The 17,016-nt window shown below is 47.9% G+C and overlaps 2 protein-coding genes across 5 annotated transcripts in view; one reads left to right on the top strand and one right to left on the bottom strand.

Moving 5' to 3' along the window:
* Positions 1–7,583, bottom strand: part of LOC8050436 (zinc finger protein 853) — a 30,059-nt gene extending 22,476 nt beyond the window's left edge. The window contains exons 1-3 of one of the 4 annotated variants that reach the window (XM_040498837.2): positions 7,067–7,583; positions 2,722–2,929; positions 1,304–1,563 (exon numbers count right to left, since the gene is read on the bottom strand). In XM_040498837.2, the coding sequence (XP_040354771.2) occupies positions 1,304–1,563; positions 2,722–2,881 (420 nt within the window). In that variant the 5' untranslated portion in view covers positions 2,882–2,929; positions 7,067–7,583. The remainder of the gene's footprint in view (positions 1–1,303; positions 1,564–2,721; positions 2,930–7,066) is intronic. The other 3 variants (XM_040498836.2, XM_040498835.2, XM_040498834.2) reach the window with 3 other exon arrangements.
* Positions 7,584–7,881: 298 nt separating this feature from the next.
* Positions 7,882–17,016, top strand: part of LOC8050437 (vacuolar protein sorting-associated protein 41 homolog) — a 32,397-nt gene continuing 23,262 nt past the window's right edge. Inside the window, exons 1-6 of the mRNA XM_029978331.4 lie at positions 7,882–8,311; positions 8,383–8,403; positions 11,017–11,112; positions 11,763–11,840; positions 12,693–12,767; positions 16,707–16,841. Of these exons, the coding sequence (XP_029834191.3) occupies positions 8,282–8,311; positions 8,383–8,403; positions 11,017–11,112; positions 11,763–11,840; positions 12,693–12,767; positions 16,707–16,841 (435 nt within the window). The 5' untranslated portion in view covers positions 7,882–8,281. The remainder of the gene's footprint in view (positions 8,312–8,382; positions 8,404–11,016; positions 11,113–11,762; positions 11,841–12,692; positions 12,768–16,706; positions 16,842–17,016) is intronic.

The following is a 17,016-nucleotide window of genomic DNA, read 5'->3' as shown; positions in this document are numbered from 1 at the left end:
TCCATTTTTTTTCCCATGGACAATTGCGACGGCTTTCAGATGGTTCCCAACACTGGGCAAAACAGGCTGAAGCTGCCGATATGTTGATATGTATACATCTGACGTCATGGCAAGATGGCAGACTAGTAAAGCTGCGAGTTAGTTTCGAATTTGGTTCCAACATATTTCTGCACTTAAACATTATTTGAAGAGTTTAAGTGAAATTTATTTGCTGCTCTAGACTCAGTTTTTTGTTATCTTTTGGGAAATATGTTTATTTGAAAACATACAAATTGATGCTGGAGCTCCTCTGCGACTTGGGAACACGTAGGCGGGGGTTGATGCAAGGTCAGAAAGGTCGTAAGAAAAATGGCGGTGGCTTAGCTCGGCTATGCCAGGATATACGTAGCGTGAGCTTATACGCACAAAGTGAGAGGCGCTATCAAACGGCTCCGGTGCAGCATTAGACTTGGCTACTGTGCAACGGAGGCGCACAGCTGGGCATGCGGCGGCACCAGTGTGTCTGCCGCGGCTATGACGTCACTCCTCTGGAATGCGCAGACCGGCGAGGCGGGTGCGACGGCGGCAGAGCTTGCGGCTTCGCGTGGCTCTCATAATGAGCCGTGCTCATTATGCGGAAAGCGCAGCGCCGTGCTCATTATTCGAAGCTCCGCTGCCACGCGCTCCGCATAATGGACATGGCTCGCATAATGAGCACAGCTCATTATGAGGGCCACGCGAAACTGCTCAATCTCGGCCAGTGTAGCTAACGCTATAAAATCTGTTGCCCAATGCCACTACGTGTGACAGTCTGCATACCATTTATTCCCTCTTCTGCCTAGAGGTGCACCAATATAAATCTTGTTGCTGCAAATCGAATGTCGTAAATATTAAATTTAAGAAGAGACCCAAAACTGTCGCACCAATTGCCTCTTTACAGCGATAATCCCCACGAGTCACAGCGCAGTCTTACTGGTTTCAAGTTGCGAGTATGTTTTTACTACAGACTTTCAGATATGTGCTGGCATTTTAGCTTCGCACAGCAAGACTGCTTTGTCTGAGCTTGTACGCAAACGTCAGCCAATAAACGTGATTTATATTCGACCAGATCAACGACTTCCACTTCCTCTGATTCGTGGCTACGTAATTAAGTTACTCAATGTATGTGACACTTTGTCGTCGCATAAACATATTCGAAGGAAGTCTGCCCATGACCCCTATGCATATGAGGGGATTTGCATTCTGCGTTGGAGCAAGGATGGAGCACCGTGGGCGGTGAGCGACGATGACTCTCGCCACGGCGGTGCTGGGGCGTTCCGCTCACCGCGTGAGTTCCTCTGGAGGTGACCAGCAGTCCCAGGGGCCCCCCCTGGTTCTGGACAAAGGAGGGGCCCTGCCCGGCCTGCACCAGCTGCGTGCCCGGCCCCAACTGACCCAGCAAGTTGAGGGCTGCCATGGGCTGCAGCCCCGCAAAGCCCACCAAGCCGGCCTGCTGCAGGGGGCCCAGGGACTGGCCGGGGCTCACCAGGGTGGCCATGCCGCCGCCAGCCCCGGCCTTCATCAGCTGCACCCCGTTGGCCGCTGCTGCACGAGACACCCAGCCGTGAGCGAGCAGGGGACCGACGCACTGGGCGAGGACTGACCGGACGGCAGCCCAAGTATGCTGGAGACGCTGGCACTAAACTTCACCATTTACGTTAGTGCCCCGAAAGAGGACTTTCTGCCACACCGGCAGTTTTTATGGCAACCGTTGAATTCTAGGAAAAACGAAGGAAATTGCTCGTTCATGCTAATTGTGCCGCACTCTAGGCAGCCTCCCACTGGCAGAAAGACTACGCTTCCAAAGTGTCTCGTCCAAGGCCTGGCATATTTTGGCCCGGTGGAATCGGGACTATTTCGACCTTTGATCACCCAGCTCATACGCGAGCCTATTATTTGTATGGTGCGTCCGCCATCTTTTTATTTTATTCAGCAGTTGGCTAAAGGCTGTAGAAACCAGAAGAACTATCCAGAGACCTTGAGGACATAGTGCTAAGAGAACACTGCAGTTGTAATTTCATTGCTGGTTATGTCTGTGAGCATTTCGTTGCCGTTAAATACGTTCGGCACAGACTGGCGCCACCCAGACTGGCTAGTTCCCTTGCAGTGATGCAAACCTTGAATCTTGGCGCCTAGTAGAAACCTCTACAACGGCAATCTATTTCACACTTCTGCTTGACATGCCAGCGTGTACCGAGCGCGAGATCCATTTGCACCTGGACCAACTGGTCCGCAGCGTTTTATAAATAAGAAGTGGAAGACAACCTCCATCTATAGCCGGAGTTTTGAGAGAACGCAGCTTTCTACGAAAGCATCCACAGCCTTGCCACCACCTGATTCTGAGCCAAAATGAGGCCACTCGACACAACCGATGCGGTGGCAGCCGATTACGAATTGACAAAGGGTAATCGAAGAACACGGCAAGTCAAACGAGGAGCGTGGCTAGTCTGCTGCACGCCGGGGACTGTCACTGCTGGCCTAAAAGCGTAAGATGCGAGTGGTGCCAGACCACCAAGAGAGGGGCTACCTCAATTGTTCCCACTGTTGGAAGTATAACTATTAAAAGGCTTAACCCCAATGTTTTGCATGTTGGGTTAACTGTCAAAAATAAAAAAAAAACACCGGCTAGGTGGCGCAAGTTGCAGCCCAATCAAAAAGCTTCAGCCGAGCGCATTCATCCGCCTAGTCCGGATGCAGACCCACCAGTGCTGGCGGCAGCCTTGGCGTCGTCCTGCAGTGGGGGGGGCGCCGCCTGCACCGCCATGAGCACGTGGGGCGGTCCGGCGGCCATGCCGCTCACGGGGGCGGCAGCGGGGGCCGCCCGGGGCACCCCGCAGGGGGCGCCCGGCTGCTCCTCGGCCATGGGCACGCCCTCACGCCTGCCGCCCACGGGCACCCATGGCCAAGCATCCTGCACGCACGCCGCCACACTTGGTTATAGGTAGGATTCAGAGTTTTCGGAGTTTATTTTTCGCCAAAAATTCATAGTTTGTTGGAGATTATTTTTGTTTGATTCCCAATTCTCCAAAATTCTGAGTTTAATTTTGCAGTATTTCTTATTAAAAATAAATAAATAAATAATATCTGTGTCTAAACATATGCTAGGTAAAAAAATAAAATGCTTTTGTATCAATTAATATTTCTTCATCTGGATTTGGCATTGGTGCCATTGCCATATTGGCAATACTAATTTTTCCCAGGACAAAAGTTGCACACAAGTGTTTCTTCGATAAATGTTGATACCTTAAAATCAATAAACTCATAGTCGCTGGAAAGCTTGTATTCATCCCATCCTATTCCCTCAACATACCCCGCAGTGGAGTGGTAAACGATGTAATAGAAAAGTTACAACTGCCCCTCTTCCCCTTTTCATGCAATCTATATGGTCCATAGCTTTCACTGTTACAAAAACACAACCTCAATTTCATCTTAAAAAAACATCGAAAAAAATTTTTTTTTTTTTTGCAATGCAAAATTTTTTTTAGAGCAATATTGACGGCGCGAGACGCAATTTAGTTGGTAGTCACATCCCTTTCTACTTGTTTTCTTTCTCGGCATTTCGGGCACGTGAAGGAGAAGTGGATCGGCTTCGCCTTCACGTTGAGGTGGAGAGAGTGTATCAGCATCTTGTTGAGGTGGAAAGAGGTTATGACCATTATGGTGACGTCACGGACGTCGTGCACCAGAATTTCAAATAAATCTTGCGCCGTCAATGTTGCTCTAAAAAGATTTTTTTTTTTTTTTTTCGCGTAAGATTTTGATTTTTGATGCCCGTGTCCCAACCAGACTGTTTAAAAAAAACTTTGGTTGGGGCTAGTAGGTTTATATCGATTAAAAGGTGCAAACAAACAGGACGAAAAAAGAGACACGTACGACACGGACAGGCGCCTGTCCGTGTCGTACGTGTTTCTTTTTTCGTCCTGTTTGAACCTTTTAATCAATGTTTAAAAAAAAAATTTTTTTCAGTGTTTTTAATTAAAGCACAAATAGCATGGCCCAAACTGGAAACCAAAACAGTAGCTTTGGTCATGACCCAGGAGTGCAATGACCTGTTGTCCTGAATGAACCTTGACCAGATAAGCGGTAAGACCCCTTTTGATAATGCTCCAAGATTCGAACGATAAAGGGGTGTCCAAACAGGACACTACAAAACGCACGACTCCGACAAATCGCGAAAATTGAAGCGGACGTGAAAATTGAAGCAGATAGCGTCCGCTTCAATTTTCACGATTTGTCGGAGTCGTGCGTTTTGTAGTGTCCTGTTTGGACACCCCTTGACTGTGGTGGCATTTCCCCAGGACCATCGACCCTGTAAGCTGATCAAACTTAATTGAAAAATAGTTTTCTTCGTGTGTGTTTGTGCATGTGTGTGGTGGGGGGAGGGGGCATTAGCACACCACAATTCACAGAGTTTATCGCATAAATCCGAATTGACCAAAATTTTAGCGGCAGGTGATCTGTACGCAAACACGGAACCCTGGTTACAGGCGGAGCGGGGGGGGGGGCACCTCCCGTTTTCCAGGTGGATGGCCCCCCATTCCCCCAACTCCCGTCTTTCCTCCTCCACGCTGGCGTTCTTGTGCAACAAACCCCTCGCCAATTCTTGTTGCCAAGAATTTTACTGTTGGCAGGCGCGTTTGCGGTGCAGTGGTGTTAAGACACGGAGGAAGGGCCACCCTCCTGGAAATGGGAAGCCCATTCACACCAACAGCATGGTCATGCTGAAAGGCTCAATGTGAAGTGTCTCAGCACCAATGTGCACAACTTAGTGCTTGCACATTGATGCTCCAAGGAACACTGCAGAGAAGTTGTATCTGGGAAAAGGGGGAAACTGATGACTGAGGTAAAGCTAACTTTGGAGATGAACCTTACGAGCACCAATGAGCATGTAGCACTAAGGGCAATCATGGGCAGAGTGCTCATTAGTGCCCTTAGAAACATTGCAGAGAACCTGAAATTCCAGGAAAGGTGTCTCTTTTACTGCAGGTGAAGGCAATTTCGGCGAGATCTCAGACTTTGAAATGATGACACTTTGTACCAATAATGTGCAGATTGAGTGGACTTCCTGGAGATTTGGTGTAGATCACTTTAATCCTGATACAAAATTACCGAAGAATTTGGTTTAAACCTTTGATGCCCACTGTGTATGAAAGGGGAAGTTTTAAATGGGGTAAAATTATTTTTGTTAACGGTCAACACATGCCTCACTGACGGACGTGCGAAGTATGGGAGCCTTTTTTTTACGCAGCGTCCCCTTTTCGATAAATGTCATTTGTCTAAACTGAGGCTCCACTTTCTCTATACCGAGCTTTAATAAAATGGGCCTGTTCTCTAAAACATGTTTTAATGGAATTTACTACGGTAATCGAATGCCATTTCACCGAAACACGTTTTAGAACAAGCACTTTTTATATCAAAACTCGGTTTAGAGAAAAAAGAGCCTCAGTTTAGAGAAATGCCATTTATCGAAAAGGGGATGCTGTTTAAAAAAGGCTTTCCTACTTCGCGCGTGCATCACTGGGGCACATGTTAATCCACCCACCTACAGCCATGTTTACGCCGCTTCGCAGCGGCAGTATGTGGCAGCTGATTACAGAAATGTTAACCCACCGAACCCATCCATACATGCTGATTTTGCTAAAAGGAGGCTGATCACCATTTTCTCTAAACTGGGTTTCTCTATAAAGGGATACAATAAACTGGGGTCGGTAAGATGGCATTTGCTAAAGCGAGCTTCTCTTAAACCGCATGCCTTTGGTTTCTATGAAATGGTGTTCAACCAACCATAGTAAACCCATTGTGAATGGCACATATCGTTATATTGTGAAGCGATTTCTTGATGCTTAAGCTTAAACAGAAGTGGGGCGAGGCTCTTCATACAAGAACCACATGCCCAATGACACTGTCACGAGTGCCACTTGCATCGACATCACATCTCTGCCATTGTGCTGGCAGCGCTATTGAACGCATGCTCCCTTCTGAATGCGTTTTTCACCAGATTTTTAAAATTTTCTTGGCAGGAGCAAGCCATTGGCATGGTACGACCACATGAATTCAGCAAGAGCATCAGGTTTGGATAGGGACGCACCAGTGGTAGCATTCTGAAAAGGCTGGTGCCCATGCCCACAACACCAAATAAATTGACAAGTTGTAAAAACAATGCGAAACAATGAGGGTAAAGAAGGTTTGACGAGTTGTGGAAGCTCCTCTCAAACAAGTAAGAGGGCAAACCCTTGCCATTTTCGCTCTTCACGCGAGCAATGTGTGGAAGGTAGTGCAGTGGCTAGCGAAATGAGCAATGAGTCGTTCTAGCTCATATTACTAGCAACTGTAGGAACGTCGGGGGAACACCAACGGGCCTCGGCGTGTGGGCGTCCTATCGTACTGACTCGGAGCATCCGCTGTCATCCCAGTCAAATCGTTTCGATACCCGATGGAGTCATCGGAACGATCTACTAAAAATCTAGCTGTCACCCAGTTTTGACAGCGCTACTTTTCCCGACCCAGTTCCGGGTATTTGGAACAATGACGTCCGAGTCTCCGAGCGCGAAACGCACGGGGGTTCGGCCCAGTTTCGCGGCGAAACGTTTTAAGCGACACAAGTCCTCGGCCACCGCTGCAACCAACGGCAAGCGCAACAGGCCAGCAGCGGGCCAGCTCGCTCCCGCCAACAGAACAAAGCGCCTGCGGGCAGACCTCCCGCCCGGACGTCGGCAGAAGCGCCGCGGGCGATGCAAACCGCGCTCTCATTACGTGCCGTCGGGAGCCTCGGCGCCCACGATAAATTATGCAAATAGTGCACGCGACGACTGTTGACAGCGTCAACAGTGTCGCGTGTTCTCCGAGCGCGAGGAGCGTCTAGCGTCGGTCGCAGCGTCCCTCGCTTTCCGCTACGGGACGTTTTGGCCACGGAGGATCGACCACAGTGTGGGATCGACGGCGGCGGCGCCCGATAAATTATGATAACCGAGGCGGCACGCGCGCGCGGGCACTCGAGCCTCAGTTTTGAGGGGATCGTGGTCGCAATCGATGCAATCGGACTACTCACCTTGGATGTTAATTGCCGCTGATGAGGCGCCTGCCAAAACGAACGTTGCGCTAGCCGCCCAATTGAAAAGTAGTGCCTCGGTGGCGCATGCCAACCCCCGCCTTATAAATTATGATAATAAACGGATATCAACTATTCGGGCGCTTTTCTACGCGCCACCTTAGTGCGCGCGCGCACTGACGCGTTGCAGTTGACGCAACTGTCTCCACACACTCGGGATTTGCCGAAGAAGCGAACGTCTGGGTGCCGAGAGCCTCAGCCTGCCGCCGAACGCTACCTAAACTGCCCTGCTCGAGGAGCGACGAGGCCTGACACCGCCGAGTCCGCGGCCGCTTTCTGATAGGAGGGCGGAGGGCGGCGGAGCTGCGCGGGCTGCGCTGGTGCACCACAGGCCCCCTAACTTTTATTCGAAATGCACGCGGCGCAGGGAACCTGCGCAAACTTGACAGAGTGATGAGGGCAAGATGTAGTGTGCCCATGTATTAAAATTTCGCTCCTTCGCGCATTCCTTAACTTTGTAACGCCTATTAATAATATGCCCTAATTAGTATACGGCCCCCTTACGACAAATTCACGCGCCTGCGCAAGAAGAAAGAGTTCCGCGCATAAACAAATACATTTGGAATACCACAATGCCAGATGGTTATAAATTTATGGTGACACGCCGCCAAGCTAACGCTCGCAAAAATAACAGGGTTAATCCTGAAAAGGCAAAGTGCTGCTCGTTCTGTAGTTCTATAGTTTATTCGCCAGCGTGAACAATGGTGCCTGCCTTGGCTGTGTTGTTGTGATTATCATACCCATCATACCAGCTGCGGCTGAAAGCGTTGGCTGAAAGCAACCATGAGAACAACATGACACAAAAGTAGGATTTTGATGTGCACTAATCAAACAAATAAAAAATAATAATACCTGCATAAATAAACAAAAATGTAGGCGAATCAACAAAAATATAGGTGGGTTAAATTTATTTATCTATCTCGTGGCGCCTCGCGGGAAAGTTCTTAAAAGTTTGTTTTGTTTTCATGAGCAAAGCGGGGGCCAAAAATGAGATGTTTGCTTCTGCTCGACGATGGGTGTGTGTTTCGTGATAATGAGTCGCTGTCCCAGTTCCCCCGAAGGCCCGAAGTGCCAATGACTGGGCCGTTGAGCGATCGTGCCGCATTTTAGGAAGCATTGCCGACGGTTACGCGGTTTGTGAGCGCCGGAGGGACGATGGAGAGCGACGCCAACCTGAACGACGAGGTGAGGCGAGGGGAACCGAGTGCTGGCGTGCCCGCTCCCTTCGTCGCTCACGTCTTGGTTTCTTTTCGCAGGAGCTGTCCGAAGATGAAGAGGTGGGTAGCTTCTTCCCCCGGTTGTGGACACCGGCAGCTCGCACTTGAAATGCCTGGGAGCATGCCCTGTTGCGAGGAACAGCTTGCACGCTGACAGCTTTATGACGGAGAACCGAGACTGGAGGAACTAACGGACAACACACGAGCCTCGCACACTGCTTCATCGCAGTCTTCCCGTCACGGTTTTCCCCGCGCCGTCACATTGAGCTTCAGTATACGGTTATAACTCGGTACAAGAGAAAAGCCTGTTGCGCGACTAGTTGAACGACAAGGATCGCTCAATTCAGACAAAAGTATTTTTTGGCACTACGGCCGAAACATCCCAGCCACATTCAGGCGTGTCCAGACCGAAAGGGCAAAACGACATTCCTGTCACCGAGCTCACTCGTTCATATTGCATGCCTTTGAGGTTAAATCAGTTACTCTTTGTTTTCTCGAGAGACAGAATCTGTATGCGACTGTCAGAAAACTAGCACTGGAGTGCCTGCGAGCCAACCTTCTGTGGACACAGAAGTGTCACCAAAATCGCTGAAACTGACATGACCATAGGACACAGACACAAAAGATGACACAGAGACCAGAGATCGCAAAGACTGCAAGTTATTCTCCGACCACGGAGCTTGTCGCAGGCCGCTGGCAGAGGTGGCTGCATTTAGACGTTCACGGCATTCGTGTTTGGGGTGAAGATACTTTGTCCTGCGGCCCTTTCCTAAGGAGAGCGAGCTAAACTGCATTGCAAAACACAAAGGTTCTTTGCTTTTCATTCCTCGGCAGATTATTCGGTCCTCATGGGGTACCGAGAGAAATATTTGACAGGAACAGATGGGGTAAGCTAGCTGCATAGGAGTGTCGCACATTCAGAGTGCAAAGAGGAGAGCTTCTGGAGTGGGAATAGGGTGGACGCTTTGGGCAAGGCGAGCGGATGGGTGAAATTGACGGGTCTCGCCGACAAAGGTTAATCAGCTAGCTCGAGTCGGAGAGGGCAGTACGCCTGGGCTCGAAGGGAGATAATTTGTTCATATTTATGACTCCTTAGAGTTCGTTCTGGAGTGATAAACGAGACAAGAGGAGTATGGAATAGGGCATTTTTGCGACACTGGCAACGTTCCAAATCTTACCCGAGTAACCTGTCTCCTACGTCAACGGGTAATACCACGTGACATCGCGAGTAAACGATCCACCACTCGATTTCGGAATGGCTGGGATGATCACCTGGATACTACGCGGATTGACTTTCTCTTGAGCTGCGGCAAAAAGAAAGCACAGCAGCGATGGTGGAAAAGAGCAGACAGTCGCTTTTGATCATGTAGGAACTTTCTGAAGAGATAATAACATTACCCGCTGCAATGTTTTCCTTTGAAGTGACAATGCGGAGTTCACCTCCTTTTTAGGCTGAATATTGATATCAAAATAACTCACTCCTTTCAGTTACACATCAAAAGTGATTTTTGTTAATCAGTGCAATCGCTGTAAGTCTTGTCCAGGTGCCTTAAAGGTATACGCCTCCTGCATTGTGATTTGCACCGATTACGTTTTGCGGGAAATTATACTCTGCTTCCACACGGTGTAGCGGGTACTGCTCGGGGGGCTTTCTCAGCACTGATGTGTAACTAATTCCGTTCACCTTGATGCAAATATGATTGGGGTTGGGGTTGGCGACTGATCATATACATAAAATCTTAAGAAGCTTTCACTGCTTTACAAATTGTAATCTTCACATCATGCACACTTCAGGAAAAAAAAACAAAAAAAACTTTTACATCATCTATTGCATTTGAACATCTCAGTCTTGAATGTAAGAATAGGGAATGCACTCCAACGCCGAAGACAAGGATGTTTGAAAACTGCTGTCTACGCTCGCACTAATAATAACTGTTATACCTTCTTGTAGAAGGTGCACAGTCTGCATGAGATGCACAGTCAATTCGTGCCTTGAAAAGAGAAAATTGCAATAACCACACATCAACGGCTACACCTCATTCTCTACCATTTCGAACGTCTGCCACCAAAGCGAACGAAGCAGACGAGCTTCGACGGCTGTGAGAGCAGAAAGCAGACGACAAGCGCACGGTGAACAGATCGTATGACATCTTTACTCACTTTACCCATCCGATGGGAAGAGGGTAGCGTGAGTGAGTAAACAACCTGCTTCTGGAACGCCAGTTCCGTCGTCACTGAGTAAGCGCGGAAAAGTTCTGAAATGTCACGATATGAAACCTTTACTCCGGAGTCAGATCGAGCAAATTTTGGAACACAGCCTGTACGATGTCGCATTTCAACTCGACAGTGCCAGGTATGCAGTGAGCAATCCTAAAGGTTAGAGATGGTCAGCATGCGAGGAAATCAGTCCTTGTCTCGTTCGTTCCGAACCGAAAAACGGAGAACACAAAAGCATGTTTTTTTCTGACGGTGAAAGAGGGTAGCTTGTAGGTGCTTCGTTATTTGCACCAAATTGTCGAGAGTTTATCGTCGCACGGGGATTTACGCATCTCTACGTCGTAAACGGCGACGACCAAAGGTGGCAGTTCCCTGTGGGCACTTGCACCTCCCGTGCTGCGGGTGCCTTTTGGCTCCGGGCAGACGGCCGTGCGACGGACACACTCTCGTGCGCAGGAGATGGAGCCCAAGCTGCGCTACGAGCGCATCCTCAACGACATGCCGGAGATCTTGCGTACGGATGCGGCCAGCTGCATTGCCGTGCACCCCAAGGTGAGGGTCGGCTCCGCGCATCGACGCATCCCGGGCTCTCTTTATTTTTTTTTCTTTTCAGATTGCGTGCAATGAGTTGAGGGTTAAGCACAAGGCAGTTACCTTGTGGTGCCTGGACACGGCTCTGACTCAGCTCGGCGACTGCAACTTGCAGTCGGGAGTCGTTCTAGATCGACTGCAATTGAATCTGGGGCCAGACAAATTTTAGGGGACCACATCCTTAAAGGCTTATGCATCTGTCTTGGAGCAGATTGTGGCCACGATCTGCGGCCAGTGGTGGCAGTCGACGAAAGGATTTTGGTCGATAGCTGGTCGTAGAAGGTTGTTCTTTCTAAAAAATGAAAGACGTTTACAATCCTCTGCAATGCCGAATCAGAGCGCAGCTCTTGTGGAAGAGGAGGGGAGGGTATGCCCGTGTGACATCACGAGGTTGACTTCGCTCGTGACGTTACATAAAACGTCATTATGGGAAACATCCCATAATGCAACACGCGGTTACGCCGACGGCGACGCCGCTCAACCCGGAAACGGGCGCCTAAGAGCTGCGCTCTAAAGTGAAACCTAGTGTGCAGAGTGTCTTTGACAGTATGATGTGCCAGGAGTGATTTTGGAGCGAGTCGTGCTCGGTCGTAACCAGAGTGCATGTGCAGTTCCTGGCTCTGGGCATGCATTCTGGGGCCATCCACATCCTGGACCATCAGGGGAACGTGAGCAAGGAACTACGCCTGGTAAGCGGACTTGGGGTCGTCGTTTCCTCTATTTGTTGACTCTCAACGCTGCTAGAGGGGCCCCACGGTGCCCACCGGCTTTCGGGGTATTCTAGAAAGATATTGCTTCCATTATTTCCACGTAGCTGTTGAGAAGCAGACGCGATTGTCCACTGCTTGGCGGCATTTTAACGGCTCCGAATGAGGGACCTACTGTAATATCCAGAGAGATGTCCCACCCCTGAAAGATAACTCACCCCCTAATTCTGGTTAGATTTGCAATTTTTTTCTAAACATTAAAAGATAGCACACTCTTAATAATCCTAGTGTTTGAATCAATGATGGCTTTGATATTGTTCACAATTGTTCCCACAGTCTATGGTGTCAAGATCGGTGGGACAAAAGGGGTCACTCGTTGCGTCGGTCAGCAACAGCTCAATGCTCTTGCTTCGACTATTTCATTCGGATGCCGTCTGTTGATACAAAATGAAAAACTGTGTCCCGATGGGCGTTTCTAACGTACGGCACATGGAGCCAAAGGCACCGTTACGTAATATGGAGTGTAAAATGGGTGCATTATAAGTTGGATGCAGATACCACCAGCAGGTTTCAGGTGCAGTTTCGGATGGAGGCACATAGTCTGCGGATGTTTCGGTGCTTGCACTTGCGTTTAGCCAGTCCAGAGGTCGCCAGCTGTCGATTCTGGCAGTGGGACCCATGCGGAGTACCGCTGGGTTCGGAGGAAGGCGCTTCAGAAATACATTGGATTCTGGGCAAATCGTGGCTCTGTTAGTTCTGACGTGGCTCATGACTCTGAGGGTGTCCTTGAGGCACTGTTGAACTGTGGCAAATGACGTCTGCGTTTTCCTGCAGCACAGCCTGACGGTGCACCAGATCAGCATCGACGAGAAGGGGGACCACTTCGCCAGCTGTTCGAGCGACGGCAAGGTGGGCGGTCAACAGCCACTTTGAGTCTGACGAATTTCACGAATACTTGGGTGTTGGAGAGCACTGGGGCTCTTTGTTTGAAACTTTTCTTTGAGCTCATTTGTACGCTTCTCTCAAGAGTGGTGACAAATTTGCCGTTTAGTCGAACCTCAGTTCAATCAAATTTTCAGTTAACAATTTCTCGGGTATCTATTCTACTTCCATCAAAGATTACATCTTTTTTTTTTTTTTTTTGTGAGACTGCGAAATAGTTTTAAGTCACTCTTTAGCTTTAACAAAGTTTTCACCCATCACGCACGCTTCAATAAACAAAAAGGGAAAAGACTGCTCAAGCAGGTTCTAACAGGTTTGTCACCCTGTTGCAACTGGGATCCACCTGATCCCAGTTCAACTGGTTTATTTTCCACATTCCCAGTTGTAACTGGGATCCAACTGGTCCCCAGTTCAACTGGTTTATAATAAATACTTGTGCGATTTTTAACTGAGATTCAACTGGTCCCAGGTCAGCTGGTTTATGGAACACATTCCCAGTTGCGGCTGGGAATGTGTTCCATAGACCAGCTGAATTGGGACCAGTTGAATCCCAGTTAAAAATCACATAAGTATTTATTATTATAGCTTCTCATATTGTGGGTCTGCCCCTGGCCATGTTTTTTAATGCTTATATCGAAAAGCCTTTCAGAAGGAACTCTTTTCACCTTAAAATGCCATGCTAACGCTATAGATAAGTATGGAGCACAAATGGTTCTTCAAAAGCTGAAAATTTTGGGTTTTATATTTTTAGACAATTGGTGAGATAAAAATCCAGAGCTTTGTTCCAAGGGGGTAATTGAGGAGAAATAGAGTTTATCGAAAAATTACTCTGGATTCGGGTTTTTTGGGTTCTATTTAGTAAGACGTAAAAGTGTAATTAACAATAAATAGCATCAGTTATTTTAATTATATAATTTTTTTATTTTTCACAGGTTTTTGGGTTTTTCGATTTTTCATAACCATCGTTGCTTACAATATCTTCTGCATGGGCACCATATCTAAATTGAGAAAACATTCTCTCCACATCAAAGCTTATGCATACATTTTAATGCACAACAACAGAAACAGGATGTCAGCTTGTCTTTTCGAAATAAAGTTTTAAAGGTGTCGTTTCTCATCCTTCTTTTTTTGCAACATTTTGGGGCTCGATATTATTGCAGTTAACTCAAGCCAACAGAATCTAGCTTTGTTTTCAAGGTCTGGAGCTAGCGCACGTGCCTACCAATCTTTTGCTTGCTAGAAAAGGTTTTCGGAGCAGAGTAATTGTAAAAATGGTAGTACTCAATTTCCGAATTAGGAGAAAAATTGTGCTTCATTAATTTTCAAGAAACATGTTCGAGGTGTAAATATCTGCAAATATTGGGTTTTACTGGAAAACAACCCTACCTACAATTACGTTCTGGGTGTAACGGAGAGTGTGCGATGAGAGAAAGAATCGAGCTGTTAAAGGAGCGCTGACCCGGGCAATGCTGGAACTGGAACTGCTCGAACTCTCTTGGGGCTGGGCTGGAGGCCTTTGTTTTCATGTAGGGGGAAACAGAATGAAGGGCCTAGGAGCCCAGGGGTTAGTTGTGATCCCAGACGATCGAATGTTTGCTGTAGCAGAGTTTACACTACAACTGTCCTAGACTCTTTCGAGTGACTTCGTTGTGTCACAACTGAACCATCTTTTCAAAGTAGCGAATATATAAGAGCCAGCTAAAGTAGAGTTAAAAAAAAAACATAAACCTAAATTTTTTTTTTTTTTAATTTGAGGTTTTTGGTTTTAGAAACTAATTTACACCCTTACACTAAATTTGATAACCCTATGCCAAATAGTTACATTTATATAAAATATTTTCTACACATTGTGAGGCCGTAACAAAGTAAAGGAGATCAATGTTTGAATGCATTTTTTTTCAGTTCCACTTTTTGCTGAAAATTTCATGCGAAGGAATTTTTTGTTTGAAGGTAAAAGTTTTCTGATACAAAAATCAAGATGTTTCTGAACTGAAATTTTACTGGGAAATTGGGCTATCTACTTTATTTCGTTTTAAGTTGAGGTCCTCTTTGAGAAAAAACTATATTTTCAAAAATTGACATAAGAAGATATGTAGCTCATATTTTGAGGTAATAACTCTTTTTGAAATATTTACATTTGAGCGATAAAAACTAGATAGTTCGAAGTTTCATGTCCCCCACTTTATATTCAAGCAGTCAAAATGGTGCTTAATGATAGCTTCATTTGAATATCATAGCTTTCTTAACAAAGAGTGACACATCTTCTTATGCTGAAATGGTGCTTAATAGCTTTATTTGCATATCATAGCTTTCTTAACAAAGAGTGACACATCTTTTTATGCAGGTACGTAAAATAGTCCAAGAGAGGTGAAAATTACCACAATACACTTTCATCTAATGCTAAGTCTCCCCGGCAGATTTAGTTCTTATCACTTGAGTAGTTCAGAAGTGAAGACTCCTGCCAGTGTTCCCCCTTAAAGGGGCGGTGCAATGATTTTAACACTGAACGAATGTGCAGCTTGTGTTTTTTATATTGTTTACTTCAGCATAAGTAAGAGAAAAAGTGCCACCATACCCCAAAATACCTCTATTTCGCTGCGTAATCGTAAAATGAAAAACACTTTTTTTCCCAACCTGCGGCCACATGGTGGCCGCAAATGGAACCTGTGGTGTGACGTCATTCGGAGTGGTTTTTGTAAGTGATAGTGTTAGGCAATTGTAAGCTTGATTTAAGGTTAAGTTTAAAAAATCTTGTTGTTTAGGCATGCAGAAACGCTTCAAAAGCCTAATATTGCCGCTAAAAAGGTATGAATTATTTGTGGCGCCATCTACCGCAAGTCAACAAAACCTGCCGTCGCCGTCATCCGTCGACGCCCGAGGCGCCTACGGCGGCTACACGAGCAACCCGGACGTTTTGTCTTTCCCTCGCTCGACGGAGTGCGTTGGTCGTGGTCCGTAGTATTGTGGTATCGTTATTGTTCCTGGTGTCTCGACCTCGACTTCGACTTCGACTGCCCGCCGCGTCGCAAGCATCTTACGCTCGACGTCGCTCAGGCCGTCCGCCCATGACGCCATGTTGGTCGGGAATCGGCGGGAGGGCGGGAGAGCGGCGAGCCTGGCGAGCCGGCGAGCGCTGGGGAAACGGAAGCCAGAAGCACCCAACCGGAAACCAACGCCACTCCGAATGACGTCACAGGCGAAGCTGGTGCCGCTTCAATGTTGAGTTGAGGGGTGCCAGAGATACCAATTTCTTTTATTTTTTTAATGAAAACTAGGGCAAGCAGGAAAGAATAGTTTTCGGTCCTTCGTTTTATATGTGGCCGGGATCAATTCCCGCAATTAATTAGCCAAAGTCCGCAAATTGTTGCACCGCCCCTTTAACAATTCAGGTTGGGCGTATCACCATTTCAGAAATATGCACTGGTACCCCACCGTCTTCTCGGTACATTAGAGAAATTTTATGCATGCTACTTGAAAGAACTCCTCTCCTGCTTGCCTCCCATTTAGCGGAAATTTACCCATAGTGTAACGCGCGGTGACGTCGCGGTGACCCTCGTGACGTCATCATGGGAAACGTGCCATAATGCACTGCGCAGTTACGCTAACGGCGACGCCGACGCCGCTTAATCCGGAAATGGGCACCTAAGAGCTGCGCTCTAAAATATGTGTTCCGTCTATGCCTTTCAAGAAAGAAAAACAATTTTTCCTCGCAGTGTTTTTTAAAGGTGAAATGAAGTAAAGGGTGGACACTGTTGAAGCTTCCAGACCGGTAAACAGTTCATCTAGAGACTATGCCGTCGGCTGTCCTGCAGACGGGGAACTCGAGGGGCACTGCTCTAGACCCGACGGCCCGAACAGTCCCCCTCGGGATAGGAGGCCCCGCTCAGGGCGACCATTCCCTCGCAGGTGGTGCTGCACGGTCTGTACTCGCGCGACAACAACCAGCAGCTCACGTTCGACCGTGCTGTCGGAGCCGTGGCCATTGACCCCAACTTCTACCGGTCAGGCACCGGGCGCCGCTTCATCACCGGCAACGACAAGGTCTCTTCGCTCTCTAGATCTCTCCGTCGCGTGCCGCCCACCCCTCTCCGAGGACCGCCGCCGCAACGTGACGTTTCGGGTACTCGGGCAGAGATTGGAAGGCTGCTTTGCGCATTTGCGTTTGACCACGAGCAAGCGCGTCTCTCGCGATCGCTTACGACGAGAGAGGGGGTCG

The sequence above is a fragment of the Ixodes scapularis genome, unplaced genomic scaffold (assembly GCF_016920785.2).
Source record: "Ixodes scapularis isolate PalLabHiFi unplaced genomic scaffold, ASM1692078v2 PGA_scaffold5__190_contigs__length_132052651, whole genome shotgun sequence".
In the NCBI taxonomy this organism is placed as follows: domain Eukaryota; kingdom Metazoa; phylum Arthropoda; class Arachnida; order Ixodida; family Ixodidae; genus Ixodes; species Ixodes scapularis.
This window is presented reverse-complemented; position numbering and strand designations above follow the sequence as displayed.